The sequence below is a fragment of the Benincasa hispida genome, chromosome 2, assembly GCF_027475165.1.
Source record: "Benincasa hispida cultivar pf3 chromosome 2, pf3_genome.v1.1, whole genome shotgun sequence".
Lineage (NCBI taxonomy): Eukaryota > Viridiplantae > Streptophyta > Magnoliopsida > Cucurbitales > Cucurbitaceae > Benincasa > Benincasa hispida.
Window position 1 is genome coordinate 67,472,919 of NC_143479.1, and position 17,514 is coordinate 67,490,432.

Genomic DNA, 17,514 nt, shown 5'->3' on the forward strand with positions numbered 1-17,514 from the left:
TCGGTCGTTCGATGCACAGGTGGTTTCCTTCAATCGCGTGGGCGTGACATTCGAATGAGGCATTCAGGCTACTCTCCCTCTCTCTGCTCTCGCTCTCTCCCACTTTCTTGCTGACAACCCATCTAGGGAAATGATGGGGTGATGTAACCATAACTCTGCCCTCAGGGCAGAGAAGGATACCAAAAAACTGATTAAGCTGTAATAGGCTTGGTTTGATAATATTCTAGGTTTACCCATGACTCGGGGCCCACCTTAGGTTAGGAGAGCAATTACCCATTATCGGACCTATCCTTGGGGTGGGTCTGACATCATTTGGCACATTACTTCATCATGAAAGGGAGAAGCGTGTCGAAAAATCAGTTGAACCTTAAAAGGGTTTGGCTCGATAGGCTCAACAGTCCCTAACAAGTCTAAATTAAGTTTTGCGACGAGGTAAATTGGAGATTGAATGGGAGATTGTAATCCTAAGATAGGTTCTTAGAATTAAAACCCATGAAAAATGGCTTGGAATCCTAATGTGCCTAGCAAAGGATGTTGGGTCGGTCGGCCTTGATTAAGAATGAGGTCAAGACTGAAGCTTAAAGTTTGATGAACAGGAGAAGCTAAATGCATGCCTTGGCACATTTGGCTTGAGAGATTAACTCATCTAGGATTATGAAACTCATACCCTAATTCTAGTTGGACTAAGATAAACCCTGGATCAAATCCTTCTATAAATACATTATTATAACTCCATATGAAATAATTTAAACTTCTAACTTCTCTTTTTTACAATTCTCTTACTAACTTAAGCATTGGAACCTTTTTTCTTTATTTTGCAAGTCCTCTCTTCCCAAAAGTTACAAATTTATTGTTGATATCACATGGAAGTTAGGTGCGTTTTTCTTTGACCAAAATTGGGCATCAATAATTTCAAATTAGAAAAAGGATATAAATGTAATTTTAAAATGTAGAAGGATAAACTTGTGTGAAAAAGTTTTTTCCGAACCTAGCTTGTTATAGATTATAGATAATAGATTATTTAATTTAATAAATGTGGACCAAAATCCGAAAAAAAAAAAAAAAAGCCTTAAGTTGACTTATATGGATTCGAGGATATGATGCACAAACTGAAACAAGGTGGGTACAAATTATGAAGTAGTGTTTATGTATAAATAAATGTACATATTAAAGATTATAGGCGACAAGAATCTGTCGTTAGAATTAGGATATTGTGGGTTTTGTTATCAGAATCTTATAATGTCTTTCCAAGGGAGAAAAAGAGAGGGCAATTTGAAAGTCCAAGAAGGTTGCCGGCAGGAGCGGCGGAGAACCACCTCTTCTTCTATTCCTGGGTTTTCTCTTCTATCTTCTCATATTCTTTAATAATTGTGTTATGTGATTTAATTTTGATATGTTTGTAATCTTTTTAATTTGGGCAGTTCTCAATTTCAATCTGCAAGGGGAATCATAGACTGTATTCACACACTGGTATTTCTTGTCCTTGTTTCTTCTTTCAACAATTCCATAATCAAATACAATTCTCTCTTAATTCCTTTTTTGCTGTCTTTCATTCCTGCTCCAGCTAGAGCAGCTGCTTAACGTAATTGACTCATCCACTTCCACTCGGTTAGTTAGTTTTTTTTTTTTTTTTTTCTTCCTTGAGGTAGTTTTGAAGGTTGAAGATATCCTACCTCTTAACCATAGTTTTAAATTTCCATCGATGCTTCCACGTTGCCATGAATTCAAATTGAATTAAGTCCTAAACCCTAATAATCATCTTAACTTGTTTAAAAATCATAAAATGTTTATTTACTCATTTAAATTTATTTTATTTTTGAATTTTTTTGTTAGTTTTCCATAAATAGCCATCGAAAATGACATTTTATTGATATTTTCGTCGAAATTTTTGTAAAATTAAGACTTCGATGTTTCCGTTGACATCGACTTTTTAAACTTTGCTTTTAATTAAGTTCGATGACCACTTGAAAAAAATGTAAGAAAGAAAGTTAAGTCTCTAACCCACTTCAATCACTATTAGTTTATGTATTTTGTTGTCTAATTTTATATAACCGTGTTTTCATGATCAAAGCCAAAATTTGAAAACTAATAAGATTAGTAGTTTTCAAAAACTCGTTTTGGTTTTTGAAAATTGGTTATGAGTTCAAATATTTTTATTTTTATTTATTTTTTAAATATACTCCAAATAGTTTTATTGATGGATAAAAGTAGAAGATAAGCTAGAGGAAAGTCTTCCAATTTAAAGAAATTCGTCAAAATATCATAATTACAAAAGAGTTTAGAATTATAGCACCAAGAAGTAGCCCATGTGATATTGTTATTCATCCCAAGAGAGTCTGGAGTCTTGTTGTCTTCTTAGAAGATTTTGTTGCTTCACTCAACCCAAATAGACCACATTGTGATAGAAATTGTGAATAAACAAACACAATTTTTGGAAAAAAAAAATGGTTACCAAAGGAGCTAATAATTTAGTGTATAAATGTACAAAAACATTTTTAAAGAATTAGAAAAATCTATCTAAGGATAAGACTCTATTGTTGATAGACTATATCCTTGCCTATAATAGCCTTCGAGAGTTAATTAGACATAAGTTTACTATATCTGCAAATTTTTTTTGTATTGTGTTATATTTGCTAATACTTTAAGTTCAAGTTGCTATATTTGCAATTACTCCATATATATAAATGTGGTAATTTTGGTGTGTTTTGGGCGTTTGATTTGATGGTGTGTGTAGAAGTAGCCAACAAATCAACGAAATTAACGAAGATGTTGAAGAAGAATATGAAGTGTTGAAGTACAAGTTACGTTTTGTTAACGAAATTCCCTCCACATTATACACCAATAAGCAGATAATTGGTGGGAATGGCGAGCCACTTCAAGTTGTAATCTTTGATGAAACAAATTGTAACCCTATCAATGTGGCTCCTCTATCCTCATCACAAATTCAATTCTTCATTCTCGAAGGGGATTTTGCAGCTGATGATCATCAAATTTCTTGGACTTCAACTGATTTTGACCAAAATATTTTGCTTCCAAGAGATGGGAAAGGACCTCTATTGATTGGGAAAGATTTGAAACTTTGCTTGAACAATGGAGTTGCATACCTCCGGAGTTTGGTGATCACTGATAATTCAACTTGGCTCAGATCTAGAACCTTTCGTCTAGGAGCTAAAGTTATAGATAAAAATATTTTAGCTAAGTTTCCAAGAATTGGTGAAGCTTTATCTCAACCCTTTAGAGTTATGGATCAACGAAGTGAAGGTAAAAATGCATTACTTCTTTTCTATATAAAGTTTGTTTCTTTCATTGTCGTAAAATTACTTCACCTCTTGTCTACTTCGTCATTGATATATAAGACATCGATACTTATCTGGTAATTAGGTTGCATCCAACCAAGCCACACAATTGAGAATAAAAGTGAAATGCGTAAATATGTATAAGTCACGTGATTAGAACATAAGCTGGTTTATAAAAAATGGGTGTAACCCTAGCTAGCTAACAACACAAATATTTTTTCTTTATAAGAATCCTCTTGTGAAATACTCAGCTATCCATCCATGTTATTCTCAAAACCATTCCTAGTTTGATTAATTTAGTGAAAAGACTTGTGAAAATGCTTTAACCAAGTTGCTTACTTAAGTAACATGGTCTGTTTAATCAATGATGATTCAATTATATGAAAGTAAGTAATTAAAACGGCCTCCATATAATATTATGTCAAATTGAAAGGAATATCTCCTTTTAAGATTAAACTTTTTGTCAAATTGAAAGACTAAGTTTCATTAAATTTGTATTTGTACAGTTAATTGGTAAGACAGCAAGTTGTTTTATAAAACTTGTGGAAGATTCTTTTTTTTTAGTCTATATAAGATTTCAAATGGGGATGGGGGCTGCTTGTGAACAAGGAGTTTAATAGGGAGGTCATGATGGTAGATTTTTTTTGAGGAAATATTTTTCATGACGTTTAATTCTTTTTAATTTATTCCAAAATTAATTTTACTTAAAATATATTTGAATTTTTTATTCTCAAACATAGCTGAAAATGTGAGTTTCTTATATTCAAGAGTATGGTTTACGCCACTTTAACTATGTTCATGTTGGCAAGTGGTAGCTCAAATAAAAATTATGAGGTTTCTCTACTTTATCAATACGAGAATCCTCAATATAACCCTGCAAATTGGCTTTTGAAAAGTATGTTTATGGAGTTTAAGGGCTTCAATACCACTTTAGATAACATGACTTTCTATCTCAAAGCTACTTAGTTTTGAGATAGAACATCTTATTGCATATAGGAGTACGTTGAAAGTCGTTCTTTATATTCTTTATTTTTTTCAAATCGTAGAAGGTTAGTTACTTTAGTTAATTTAATTATTATATACTGGGAGTGAAATATGACGAGGGAGTTATGAATGTGTCGACCTAATGAGATATTCTGATACATCTACTTACGAATGTATCAACCTAATTAAGATATTCTGATACATCTACTGTCGTTATATCTTATTAAAAGAAGTTTATACCTTATCTTTTTTTTTTCTTCTAAGAAAAATTTTCACAGATACAAAAAATATCAATCTATTTACAAAAAAAACAAAAAAAAAAAAAATACTGATAGAATTGATAGACTTCAATCAACTTCTATCACTGATAGACACTGATAGACACTGATAGACTTCTATCAGTCTATATATAAACCTCTATCAAAGAACATTAAAATTTTACTGTTTTGTGTAAATAGTTTCCTCATTTTTCTATTTTTAAAATTTTTCATTGTTTTAATATATATATATAATGAATTTTGTTTGTTTGGAGACATAGCAAACAAGAAGCATCACCCTCCAAGGTGGGAAGATGAGGTATGGCGATTGGATGGGGTAGGAAAAACTGGCCGAATCATCAACCTCTTGACTTCTAAAGGCATCAGTACAGTGGGGGATTTCTTGACCATCCATCAAATCCAAGGTTTCTCTTACTTGAGAGAGGTACTTGAGAAAATTACAACTCTATATTTGATAACATTTTATTTTTCTCTTGTAATGCTTTTATGTTATGATTCTCACGTTTATAGAATACATGCTTGAATCGTTTGCCACATTCTAAAAACAATAAAGTATATTTTTGAAAATTACTTTTGTGATTTTAAAATTTTGGCTTAGTTTTTAAAACCATAATAGTAAACAAAAGAGAATAACAAAACAAGAAAATTGATGATGGAAGTGATGTTTATAAACTCAATATTTTGGTTTTTAAAAATTATTTTTCTTTTAACAATTTCTTACTCATGGTTTAATTTAGGGGTGTACATGAGTTTGGTTTGGTTGGAGGATTTTTTGGAAAAACCCGAAAATTCGGGTAGTCATGACCTGAATTGGATCTCCAACCCAACCCAATTCTTAAAATTTGGATCGAGTTGAGCTGGGTTTCCGGGTTATTTATTTTTTTCTTTTCTTTTTTAATATATTTTTTATTAACTTAAAATACTTAAATTTGTCTACAACACATATTAATAAAAAAAAGTTTTATCAAACTCAAATGTTAAATATCAAAATCCAAGATATCTATTACAAACTTCAAACAAACATCATAAAGATGTATATGAGTTATAATATAGTTGTTCGAGTTGTTGGATTATTTGAACACCCTTAGTTTAATTCATATTTTCTACGAAGATATTAAAGTTCTCAGCCAATTTTTAAAAACAAAATATAATATCTTTTTTGGGCAATTAAATCAGCTTTTGAAAACTACATTTTTTTAGTTTTCAAAATTTGAATTTGATCTTGAAACACACCTAAAATTTACATAATAACACACATAAAACAATAGAAATGGAAGTGATGTTTATAGGCTTAAGTTTCAAAAACAAAAACCGGCCAAAGTTTTAAAAAATTAATTTTGTTTTTGAAATATTCAAGTGTTTAGGCAAGAAATATGAAAACCTTAATAAAGAAGTTGTAAGAAAACAAACATAATTTTCAAAAATCAAAACTAAAACCAAATAGTTACTAAAGGGACTCAAATTATAATCAAACATGGTCTAAATGTTTTATCATTGAATGGATTAGGGATATGATGATATGATGAGGGTGCTAGGGAGGTGTCAACATAATTGAGATGTCCTGATGCACCTATTGATCCCTTCAATATCTTTTTAAAAAAAAATGGTTACTAAAGAAAGACTTTGGTTAAAATGATGATTTTCTTAAGCCATGTTTTAGATGGGTTTAGAAGTAGTGATTTTATCAAAATTAAATTATTTGATTAAAAATGAGATTTTGATACTATTGAAACTAATAGGCATGTTTTGGAGTGATGGTAAATTAACCAAAATTACTCCAAAACACTAATCATTTAAATTTGATAGTGAAAGTATGAAACTTGGTCTTAAAAGTGTAAAACCAAACATTAAGGTCCTGTTTGGTAATCATTTGGTTTTTTGTTCTTATTTAAAATTAAATCTACTTAATCACCAATTTTTTAGAATGATTTGCATATTTCTCAAGTACAATAGTTGAATTCTTAGTCAAATTCAAAAAAAAAAAAAAAAGATAACTTTTTGGAAACTACTTTTTTTTGTTCTCAAAATTTGGCTTGATTTTTTAAATCATGATGAAAATTAGATAACAAAGGAAGAAATTTAGAGGTGGAAGTAGTGTTCGTAGAGTTAATTTTCAAAAACAAAAATAAAAAACAAAATTATTACCAAACGGGGTCTAAATTTTTCATTTATTATTCTTATTATTTTTTAATAATACAATGATAAAAATGATTTTAATTATGAAAAATTTAAGCCTCTCAAAATCACTTGAAATTAAACATACATATCCAATTGGGTGTGTGATATGATGTTTATATCTTCATGCATGAACAGCTGCTCAGTAAAGTACCAGACAGGATATGGAACCTGATGTATTGTAATGCTTTGGAATACTATACTCTTCCTGTCCCTCCAAGCTTTGATGTCCATTTGCTGCAAAATGAAGCTGAAAATTTAAGTGGAAACTTGCGCTTTCGAATTAGCTAATATGTCTTTAAAATCCTATTTGGTAATCATTTCACTTTTTATTTTTGATCTTTTAAAATTAAGTTTGTTTCCTTCCATGTCTTATAATTACTTCCATAATTATTAAGTAAAAGAGTTAAATTTTGAGCCAAATAATTCAAAAAACAAAATTATTTTTTAGTTTTTAAACATTGACTTGGTTTTTGCAAAATTGGTAAAAAGTAGATTAAAAAAACAATAAATTTAAAGGTGGGAGGAGTGTTTACAAGTTTAAATTTACAAAAGTAAAAAACCAAGAGCCATTACACCTCTAAGTTTCTGGTTTTATTATCTATTTTCTACCGAATTTAAAAACTGAAAAAAATTAGTTTTGGAAAACTTATTTTTGTTTTAGGATTTGACAAAGAACTTAATTGTATTACTTAAGAAAAAGATGTAAACTATGGTAAGAATTTGAGAGAAATTTGACTTAATTTTTAAAAACAAAACCGTTACATAACAAGAGTTACCAAATAGGATTTAAATTTTTAGTTTTGTGTTTGATAAATTGCTATCAAATTCAAAATGATCACGAATGTTGATATTATATACGACACAACAGAAATATTTGGGAGAAAATGAGGTAATGGGAATGAACACGAATAATGGTGATGATGGACATGACCATGAGGATCTATTTGAGATTCCAAATTCACCGTCTTTTTCTTCAGGTTTTGAGGTATCTCTTTGTCAATTAAATTATTATCTTATCATTTTAAGCTTTTGGATTAATCGATAATTTAGTAGACTATGTTGAATGAATGTAGAAATTTCTAATGGATATTGAACCTATGCAAGAGTACGATTTCTTAATAAGAGGTTCATTTCTTTCCTTTCTTACACTTACTTTCATTTCTTCCTTTCTTTGTCTTAATAAAATGAAATAAAATCTCCCTTTGATTTGACAGAGCATCCACTATTGTCCACCCATGGGGAACCTTCAACCTCATATAACCCCCACATGCACTCAATATGCTTCGATCTAAATTCCAAGGTCCTTCTATTTCTCTCTATCGATCTCTTTCATTTTTTTGAGATGGGGTTACATTCCATAGATATAAACATTGTGAGGTACTTTAATTGTTTCAATGCGGAGTCTTCAACAGGTCTGTTTTTAGATTAATGAATGATTTTACATGGTATCGATGTAGTAGATCCTATAATGTATTCATATTTCTACCCCAAATTAATATCAATTTCAATTCATTAGGTCAAGACTACGAGTGAGAGAGAGTGAGGACATGTTTGACAATGATTCTAAAATGGTTAAAATTACATTGAAACATGTTTTTAATCATTCAAAACCAATCATGATATAAAAACTGCATCTAAAAGTATAAAATTAAATATTAAGTTAAATTCAAGTGATTAAAACCATATTTAATTAGAAATGCTTTTAAATATAACATAAGTGATTTTTAACTATTTCAAAATCACTTTGTTGATATAATCAAATTTATCATAACCTTATAAACTTAAGTTTTTTAGTCAATCGGTGATTTAAAACGATATATTATGTACAATAACAGAAAATTTGGATGGAAAATAGAGACATGAGAGGAACCACTTTGGAGGTAAACCTAGAATTTGGCGAAAAAGATAATTTTGAGGTTGGGCAAGAGAATCTGTACAAATCCACATTCTCCAAGTTCATATCCTCTTCAATGGAAGGCTACGATCTCATACAGAACTCTTTGCCTACACTCCATTTAGGTGAAGCTCCTACTAACTTACTCATTTGTGGTAGGCAAGATTTGTTTTTCTTTCTTCTCTTCATAAAATGAATCTTACTTCAATCTCTCTCTACCATAATTTAATTCCCTATATATTGATAGGAATGCTATATATTAACGAATAATTAGAGTATAGAGCATTAAAGACATACGAGCAATTAGTTAAGGAGTTTGTTCGACTATAATTATAGTGAATTAGTCTATATCGAGAGGGTAAAAAATACCTCGAACATTTGATTTATATTGTAATGTTATAATCATTTATATTTTTCAATATATTTGGGTTCTAACATATACTTTAGCTTTCGTTCTATTTGAATATCTATATTTTCAACTGCCTAAATTTACTTTATGTGTTTTCAATGAATTTTAAATTTACTCTATATTATTTAGTATATTGTTGTTTGTTTTTTGTTCCTAAAAGAATTAGTCTATATTAGTTCTTGTGGTTTTTTTACATGAATAATATTATTATTAGCTAACTAATTTCGATATAATTACCTTGGACCATTTGAAAGTATAAAGACTTAAAATAAAATGAAGCAAAAAGTTTATGGGACTAAAATATATTTTGACATAATATTTTTCATGAGCAGATAATTTACCATCGACCTCATATAGCAATAACGACGAGGACTTGGCACCATTCGATCTAAGCTTTGAGGTCTCTCTCTCATAGTTATAATGGGGTACTTGCACTGAGGTGTTATTATATGAAAAGAAAAAAATATCTTTTTGATTCTTAGATTTTAAGTTTAGTTTTCATTTCGTTCTCAAGTTTCAAAATATAAAATTTTTAGTTGTTAAATTTTAAATTTGATTTCAATTTCGCCTCCAAATTTCAAAATATTACAATTTCTCTTGAGATCTCATCATTGTTTCACTTTGGTCCCTGGCTAGATTTCATGATTTTACACTTTTAAACCTCAACTTTTAACTAAATCTTCACTTCAGTTTTTGGTTTAATGTCTATTAATTAATTAAAAATAATTATGAAATAAAATTTTAAAATTAATTTTATTAATGATGAAAAATAGTTTGATTAATTATAAAACTCATTTAATTATTTAAAAATAGTTAATAGACGTTCATACTAAAATTGAGAGTGAGTATTTAGTGAAATCTAGGAACCAAATTAAAACAAAACTCAAATTTCTTCAAAGGTAAACTTGTAACATTTTGAAATTTTGAGATTAAATTAAAATCACTCACAAAAAGTACAATATAATTTAAAACATAAGACTAAATGGAAACTAAACTTAAAATCTGGGACCTAGGGATTTAGGGACTAAAAATATATATATTTTCTGTATATGAAAACTATATAATTTTTAATGCAGGAGAATTTTAATGAAAATTCCAATGATGGCCCTGGGAATCTAAACACATCCAACTTTGTTTCCACCTTCTTCAACCATGCATCCCCTCCTTTGGATGATGACAGTTTCATGTTTCCTGAATTTTCATTTGAAAATCATTTGCATATGCAACAATCAGGTGAGGTCCTACCAACTTCCTGACCTGATTTTAGGTAAATCAGGTCACGTTTGAGAGTGATTTTGAAATGGTTACAATCACTTATGTAATTTTTAAAATTACTATGCAACATCAAACATGCTTTTAATCATTCAAAACTTATTTCGATGATATACAAATTGCATGTAACAATGTAAAATTAAATATTAAATAAATTTTGAGTTATTAAAACTCATGTTTCTAACTGATTTTAAACTTGACAAAAGTGACTTTGACCATTTCAAAATCACTCCTAAACATACAACTTCACTTTTGTTGATTAGCTTCATTTCTTTCTTCTTTTTCTTCCTAATAAATAGTCAAAATGATTCTCACTTTAATCTCTCTACAACAATGATAACTTTTCATTGACAGATAACCTTCCATCAATACCATATAGCCACAACCAAGAATACTTGGCATCATTTCCTCTAAGCTATGAGGTTTCTCTTTTTTCTCTCTCTTTGATTCATTTGATATGAGTTTACACACTGAGCTAATATTATAAGAGAACAGAAAATTTAATGTGGGGGAGTTCAAATGAAAATTATGATGTTGGCCATGGAAATCTAAGTACACATTCATATTCTCTCCCTCTCAAGGATTAAGATATATCTCATGCTTCAGGAATTTGAATGGAGAAATTATTTGCACACACACCAGCCAGGTGGAGTTTGATAAAGCACAAAGTGAGCTATTTCTATGACTTATTTATTGTTAGTTTTGAAGTTTAAAAGGTTGCTTTTACGTATATATTTGTTTATTTTGTAGAAATGGAGCATTTAGAGATAAATGAAGTTATAATCAAGAAAAATATATCGAAAAAATCGGGGGAGAGGAATTGAATATATCAAACATTTAGAAGGGAAAAGGAAGCCAAAATGGCAATGGAGATACTGTTGAAGCCCTGCTTAATAGCATCACGACGCTGCCAAAGTTGTCAAGCCAAAAGAGCCGGAAGCATAGCATCGAGATGTTGCCAAAGTGCCGGTTGCACGCGCACGCTTCCCCTTTGTTTTTCATTCGTATCGTTGAGAAGTTATTGCATCTTTTGTTTGGAAAAGAAATCTACGGGGAGTTAGCCAACCTGAGCATAGCTCAACTGACATAATACTTGTATTATCGATGTTAGGCACTGTCTATAATTATTTTAATATACTTGAAGTATAAAAGAAAAGAAAAAAATCACTTTCATATCCCAATCTTGGTTTTTTTTTCTAAGTCATTCCAAAGATACTCATAATTTAATTACAATAATATATATTTTTTAAAATACACTTTTTCTTTCTTCTAATTATTTTTTCTTTTGGAGTTTTTTTAATTATTATTATTAGATTATCCCTTTTAATTCTTTCTCTTCCCTTCTTTGATTAAAACTAATGTTATCTTTATTTTAGGAGATTTCATTTATTCTCTATTTTTCCTACTTGAAAATCGACCACCTATCTATTGGGATCTCAACTATATGTCAAATATACATGTAATATAATGGAAAATGTAAATATACATCGCATACACCATAGTTTATTTTTTTGGCATGTTTACAAATATAGTGAAAAATGTAAATATACATTGAATATATTGTTTGGATTTTTGGAGATATTTCCCTCCTTGTACAGGTTTCAAAAAGAAAATACTTTTGGAAAGTTCCAAATTACAAAAAACTTCTCTTACATGTTTAGAGTTAAAAAAGTAAATTGGATCATAATTTTGTGTAAAATAATCACTCATTAGACGACAATTGTATAATTACATATATTTATTTAGGCTACATATATAGAAAGCCCTAATTTAGTTTAACGTTTTTATATTTCTCGTTAGTCAATTTAACTAGCTTGAAGATTTAGAATCATTTTTTAATCATAAATGCTTAAAAAGTTGGAAACATTTTAGTGGCCTATTTCTATCATGAGGTCCCTTCACGAGGGTGCTCTGATATCAAATGGTGTAGACTAGAGTCTTGGAGAATTCTTGAAAGATTCTTGGAGAAGAAGTCTTCAATTTATTAATGAATCAAAATGATAACAAAGCTCCCTTTAACTAGGCCCAAAGAGAAAGGGTTTGTACACACCGAATTAACTAACTAATATTTTAAACCCCTTTAAATAGTCCCAAAAAGGGGTTAGGGTGGTTTCACACCCAAATTAAAATTGAAAATTGAAAATATTAAAATAAGACAAAAAGATAATACAATTGGTCAATTATAAGAAATATCTGAAATATCCATTGATAAATCTTTTTAGGAATTAGGAAAGGGATATACAAACCGGTGTTTTGAGTATGACCTTTGGAGGTTGGACTAATGAAGCATCTTTTAACCAAGTTATTTACGCATACCATTTAGCTACAAGTCTATGAGTTCGACCTCGGATCACCCGAGAAACTTGTGATCTCGTTATACTTGGCGAGAGCGTAAGAAAACTTGTGACAAGAACGCATGGTCATTACCTAATAAATTAACGCATACATTCCATTCCAACGCATGATCACCGACGCATGAGAACTAACGCATAACCTAAGACATGCATCACATAATTGTGTTCACCAAATTTACGTCACCAAGCTCTATTTATAGAATTTGTCGCAGTGTCGCAACGTTGTCTTGTGTTTAACATGTATGCTTCGAGTTCGTAGCGTCGCAACACTACATGTTGTGTTGCGACGTTACCCTATTCTTTGAAAATCGAGTAACTACTACCTTTCAGCGTCATGTAACTCTCAAACCGAGCATTGCGACGCTTCGAACAAACAAGAATGTCAACTTCTTGGCCTCTTTTCCTCATTTGTGCAATTTAGCTCCTAACTTGGCCATTTAAACATCTTTTTGTCCCGAACATTTCATTTAACCTCTGTACACTCAAGTCCTACAAAACAATCAATTTAAACATATTAAATAGTATAACAATCTTGAATTAAGTAAAGGAAGATAGTGCATTTTCAATGCTATCACTCAGTGATTTAATTCTGAATTAGACTGATATCTACTGACTATCCCCACCGTATAGCAAATGTTAGGTCTAGTACATAACAATGCATATATTAGGTTGCCAACAGTTGATTCATAAAAGATCCATTTCATGTCCTCAACTTCTTGAGGTGTCTTAGGACATTGCTCCTTAGACAAGATAATTGCATGCCTGAAAGGTAATAAACCTCTCTTAGAATTCTGCATCGAATATATGACAAGCATCTTGTCAATATATAATTCCTGAAACAAAGCCAACACGTTGTTCTTACGATCCCTTAAGATCTGGATCCCTAGAACGAAATGCATCTCTCCAAAGTCTTTCATTTGGAATTGGTCCGCTGACCAATTTTGAACATCAGTCATTAAACCTACATGATTCCCAATAAGTAGGATATCGTCCACATACAACACTAAGAAAGCTATTGAACTTTTGATGATTTTCTTGTAAACACAAGTCTCATCAACATTCTGATCAAAGCCATAGGATTTAATCATAGTATCAAATCTTATATTCCAAGACTGAGAAGTCTATTTCAATCTATAAATGGAACGATTAAGCTTGCAAACATTTTGCTCTTGATCATAGGAATGGATCTCCCTGGTTGTTGCATATAGATGATCACCTCAAGATTGTCATTCAAAAATGTAGTATTAACGTCCATTTGCCAAATATCATAGTCATGATATTCGTCAATGGACATGAGTATCCAGATAGAATTTAACATGACAACAGGTGAAAAAGTGTCCTCATAGTCAACTCCCTCAACCTGGGTATAACCCTTTGCTAGCAGTCTAGACTTAAAGGTCTACACCTTACAATCTACATCTTTTTTCCTTATGTAGATCCACTTGCAACCTATAAGTTTAACCCCATCAGGTTGATCTACAAGATCCTAAACTGAATTGAAGTACATAGTCTCCATTTCGAGATCTATGGCTTTAACCCATTCATCTTCGTCCATATCCTCCATTTCCTATTTATAGAACAATGGATCCTCAACATCGCCATCTGATATGATAATCAGGGTTTCTGCTAAACCATATAACGGATAGGTGGGCTCACAATCCTTCTACTACGTCGAGACTCCCTTAATGCTTGAGGTGGATGTGACCAACAAGATGAACTAACATCAACAACTCTTGTTGATGTACTAGGTGTTGGGATATGTGCCTTAAAGCCTCATACTTATGTGTTAGTTGAATCAATAGTTGATCAATTTTATGTAATTTATGCAATACTCCATTAAACTAGGATCTATGGTTATCTGATCTAACTTAAACATGTATGTGGAGATATACATATGGATCATGCTTAAGTGATAACCTAAATGGTTTGTAGTATATGGATAAGATTGGGTGCGTTATCATGGTAACACTACTAATACGACCAACTTTGTAAATGTTACAATGGTTGAAAAGTGTTACAAATGATCTGATCCTGATCATTCATGTGGAGACATGTGAGCAGGGATATCCTATACAAAGAGTTTGTATAAGACTGGATTATGAAGTGTCGAGCCTCTCTTTATAATGTTGTTGCTATAAGAGACTTACATTTCATCAGGATGACCATAGATGATTTGACCTTAATCCTTAGTGAGTAGCGAACTCCTGCCTATGAGGGCAGTCCTTTGATTTGTATGGACGAGAGTGGTTAGATTCGTCAACTCAATAAGTCTACCATTTTGGGGATTTGTCTTATTGGAGAGCTGAGAGCATAGCTACACAATAAAGAATTCACTCATTCCCTATTGTTAGGGTAAGTAGATAAATTGCTCCCTTAAGGGCTAATTCCGAGGTTTGAACAATGAAGCGCCTCACCCTCTCCTAGTCCAAGAGGAGTTAAGTTATAGTTGGACTATAACTAATTGCTCATTGGTGGGATCAGTGGTACTTAAAGATTTAGATGTAACTACAAGGGTGAAACGGTAATTTTGACCCAGCTGTACTTACGAGCAATTTGTGAAGGGTCAACACTGTTTATTGGTTATATCCAATGGACACGAAAATATATCTATAGTGCAAAGAGTGCAGTTGTCGGTCTTTATTGGAGTGACCGATAGTTAATTAATGTTGATTAATTTGATTAAAGAGTTTAATTAATTAATTTTGTATCATTGGAACTTCAATCTATAGGTTCCTAAGGTCCCCTCATTATCTCAATAAGGACTTAAGAGAATCAAATTAATTTTACTTTAATTTGAATTGTTCAAATTAATTAAAGGGAAGTAATTGTATAAGATATAATTAAATAATGTATATTGATACATCATATAAAAACTACATGTTAAAATTTAATGTGTATATGATTCATATTAAATTTATATGGTTTTATAAGAGAAATGAATATTTGAATATGATTCAAATATTAAATATGTGAATATGATTCATATATTAAATATGTGAATATGATTCATATAAAAACGATATGCTAAAATTAATGTGAATATGATTCATATTAAATTCATATAGTTTTATGAGAGAAATATTTACTTAAATGTGATTCAAATATTATTTATATGAATGTAATTCATATAAAAACTGTAGGTTAAAATCAATATAAATATGATTCATATTAATACCTTACGTTGTTTGAGAGAATAATAAACTATGGTTTATATTGTATGTGATATAATATAAACTATAGGTTATATGTTATATATGATATAACATATAGTTTGAATATATATTAAAATTGTTGATATATATTAAATTCAAATTTGATTTTGAATTTAAATTTAATAACTCCCTTTAGGAGTTATTCTCTCAAATTAATAAAGTAAAGGGGAAGTTATTTTGGATTATTAGAATAAGTTTTCTACATAAAAATTGTTTTCAAAAGAAGATGGATCTCCCTTATTATTAATCCCCCTCAAAACTAATGATCTCTAGTAACTCCCTTTGGGAGTTATTCTCTCAAATTAATAAAATAGAGGGGATGCTATTTTGGATTGGGATGAGTTTTTTTATTTATTTTATTTTTTTTTTATTTATTTTATTTTTTTTACGTAAAAATAGTTTTCAAAAGAGGATGGATCTCCCTCCTTATTAATCCATCTTCAAACTACTGATCTCTCCCTGAAGAAAAAATATCTCATGCTTCCTCTCCTTTCCTCTTACCAAAATTGAGTGCAAGCTCATGAAACTCTACACGGTTCATACCCCTGAGACTAACGAGGAAGACCTTGTGGTGGTGTCCTCTTCATTTTGTATGTGGCATTCGTGGTTGCGGGCTCATGAGATCGAGGGGAGTAGTTCTTGTTCGTATTGTGGAGAAGAAACATGAAGACATAGATCTTCAAAGGTATGTATCTTTTAATTTCATATCCTCTTTAAGCATGTTGTATTTCAAATGTTTATCCTATAAATTAAAAATTCATTGTTCTCCATTTTTTTGTTTTAAAATCACATTGAAAATTGAATTGTACGGCGTCATACACTTCCATTTAGGATTCAATTCATACACTAAGTTCTTCAACAACTCTTATTTAAGTTTCAGCAATTTTATTGGAAAGCTCGTTTAACACTATTTTACTACATTGCTTATGCTCCCTGATGTGATCCACTTTTGAAAATGTAGCGTTTTTCGACAAAAACACTTTATTTTCTTTAGGATCATAGAAGTAACCACCCTTCGTTCCCTTCGGGTAACTTACAAATAAGCATAGTTTTTATGAGGTTCCAATTTCTAAGGATTAGCCTTAAGCACATATGCTGGGAAACCCTAAATCCTAAAATGAGTAAACTACCTTTACGACTATTCCATAATTCCAAAGGTGTTTCAGAAACAATCTTGAATGGAACACATTTAAAAATATAAATTGTAGTTTGTACTGCATAACCCCAAAACGAGTCAAGTAAATGAGTATAACTCATCATAGACCAAACCATGTCCAACAAGGTTCTATTTTTCCTTTCTGTTACACAATTCTGCTAAAGTGTACAAGGCGTAAAGAGCTGGAATATGATTCCATGTTCTATCAAATAGTCTTAATCTCAAATCCATATACTCTTCACCTCGATCAGTTCAAAGTCTCTTAATTATTTTACCTAATGAATTCTCAACTTCAGCCTTGTACTCCTTGAAAATTTCAAGAGCTTCAAACTTGTAGGTTTATTTGACTATTTTATAGGTTTTGATCAGTTAATAGGTATAATGAGGCGCAACTGATGAAATAAAGTTGAAACTGGCTAAAATGGAGCTTAATTGCATCAACCAGGAAAGAAAAAGCCAAAATAGCCAAAATACCCTTGGA

At 30.6% G+C, this 17,514-nt stretch overlaps 2 protein-coding genes across 2 annotated transcripts; both read left to right on the forward strand.

Annotated features, from left to right (window-relative positions):
* The first annotated feature begins 1,158 nt into the window (after window positions 1-1,158).
* LOC150038103 (calmodulin-binding protein 60 B-like) lies at window positions 1,159-7,024 on the forward strand. The gene is made up of 6 exons (XM_090311140.1): window positions 1,159-1,334; window positions 1,422-1,470; window positions 1,565-1,608; window positions 2,735-3,261; window positions 4,819-4,982; window positions 6,872-7,024. The coding sequence occupies exons 1-6, from the start codon at window positions 1,159-1,161 to the stop codon at window positions 7,022-7,024; spliced, it is 1,113 nt and encodes a 370-aa protein (XP_090167266.1).
* Window positions 7,025-7,579: 555 nt separating this feature from the next.
* LOC150038104 (uncharacterized) lies at window positions 7,580-11,484 on the forward strand. Its single transcript, XM_090311316.1, has 9 exons — window positions 7,580-7,721; window positions 7,810-7,861; window positions 7,951-8,036; window positions 8,572-8,755; window positions 9,372-9,439; window positions 10,116-10,272; window positions 10,666-10,733; window positions 10,918-10,979; window positions 11,062-11,484. The coding sequence occupies exons 1-8, from the start codon at window positions 7,629-7,631 to the stop codon at window positions 10,966-10,968; spliced, it is 759 nt and encodes a 252-aa protein (XP_090167442.1). The 5' UTR covers window positions 7,580-7,628; the 3' UTR covers window positions 10,969-10,979; window positions 11,062-11,484.
* Window positions 11,485-17,514: the final 6,030 nt, after the last annotated feature.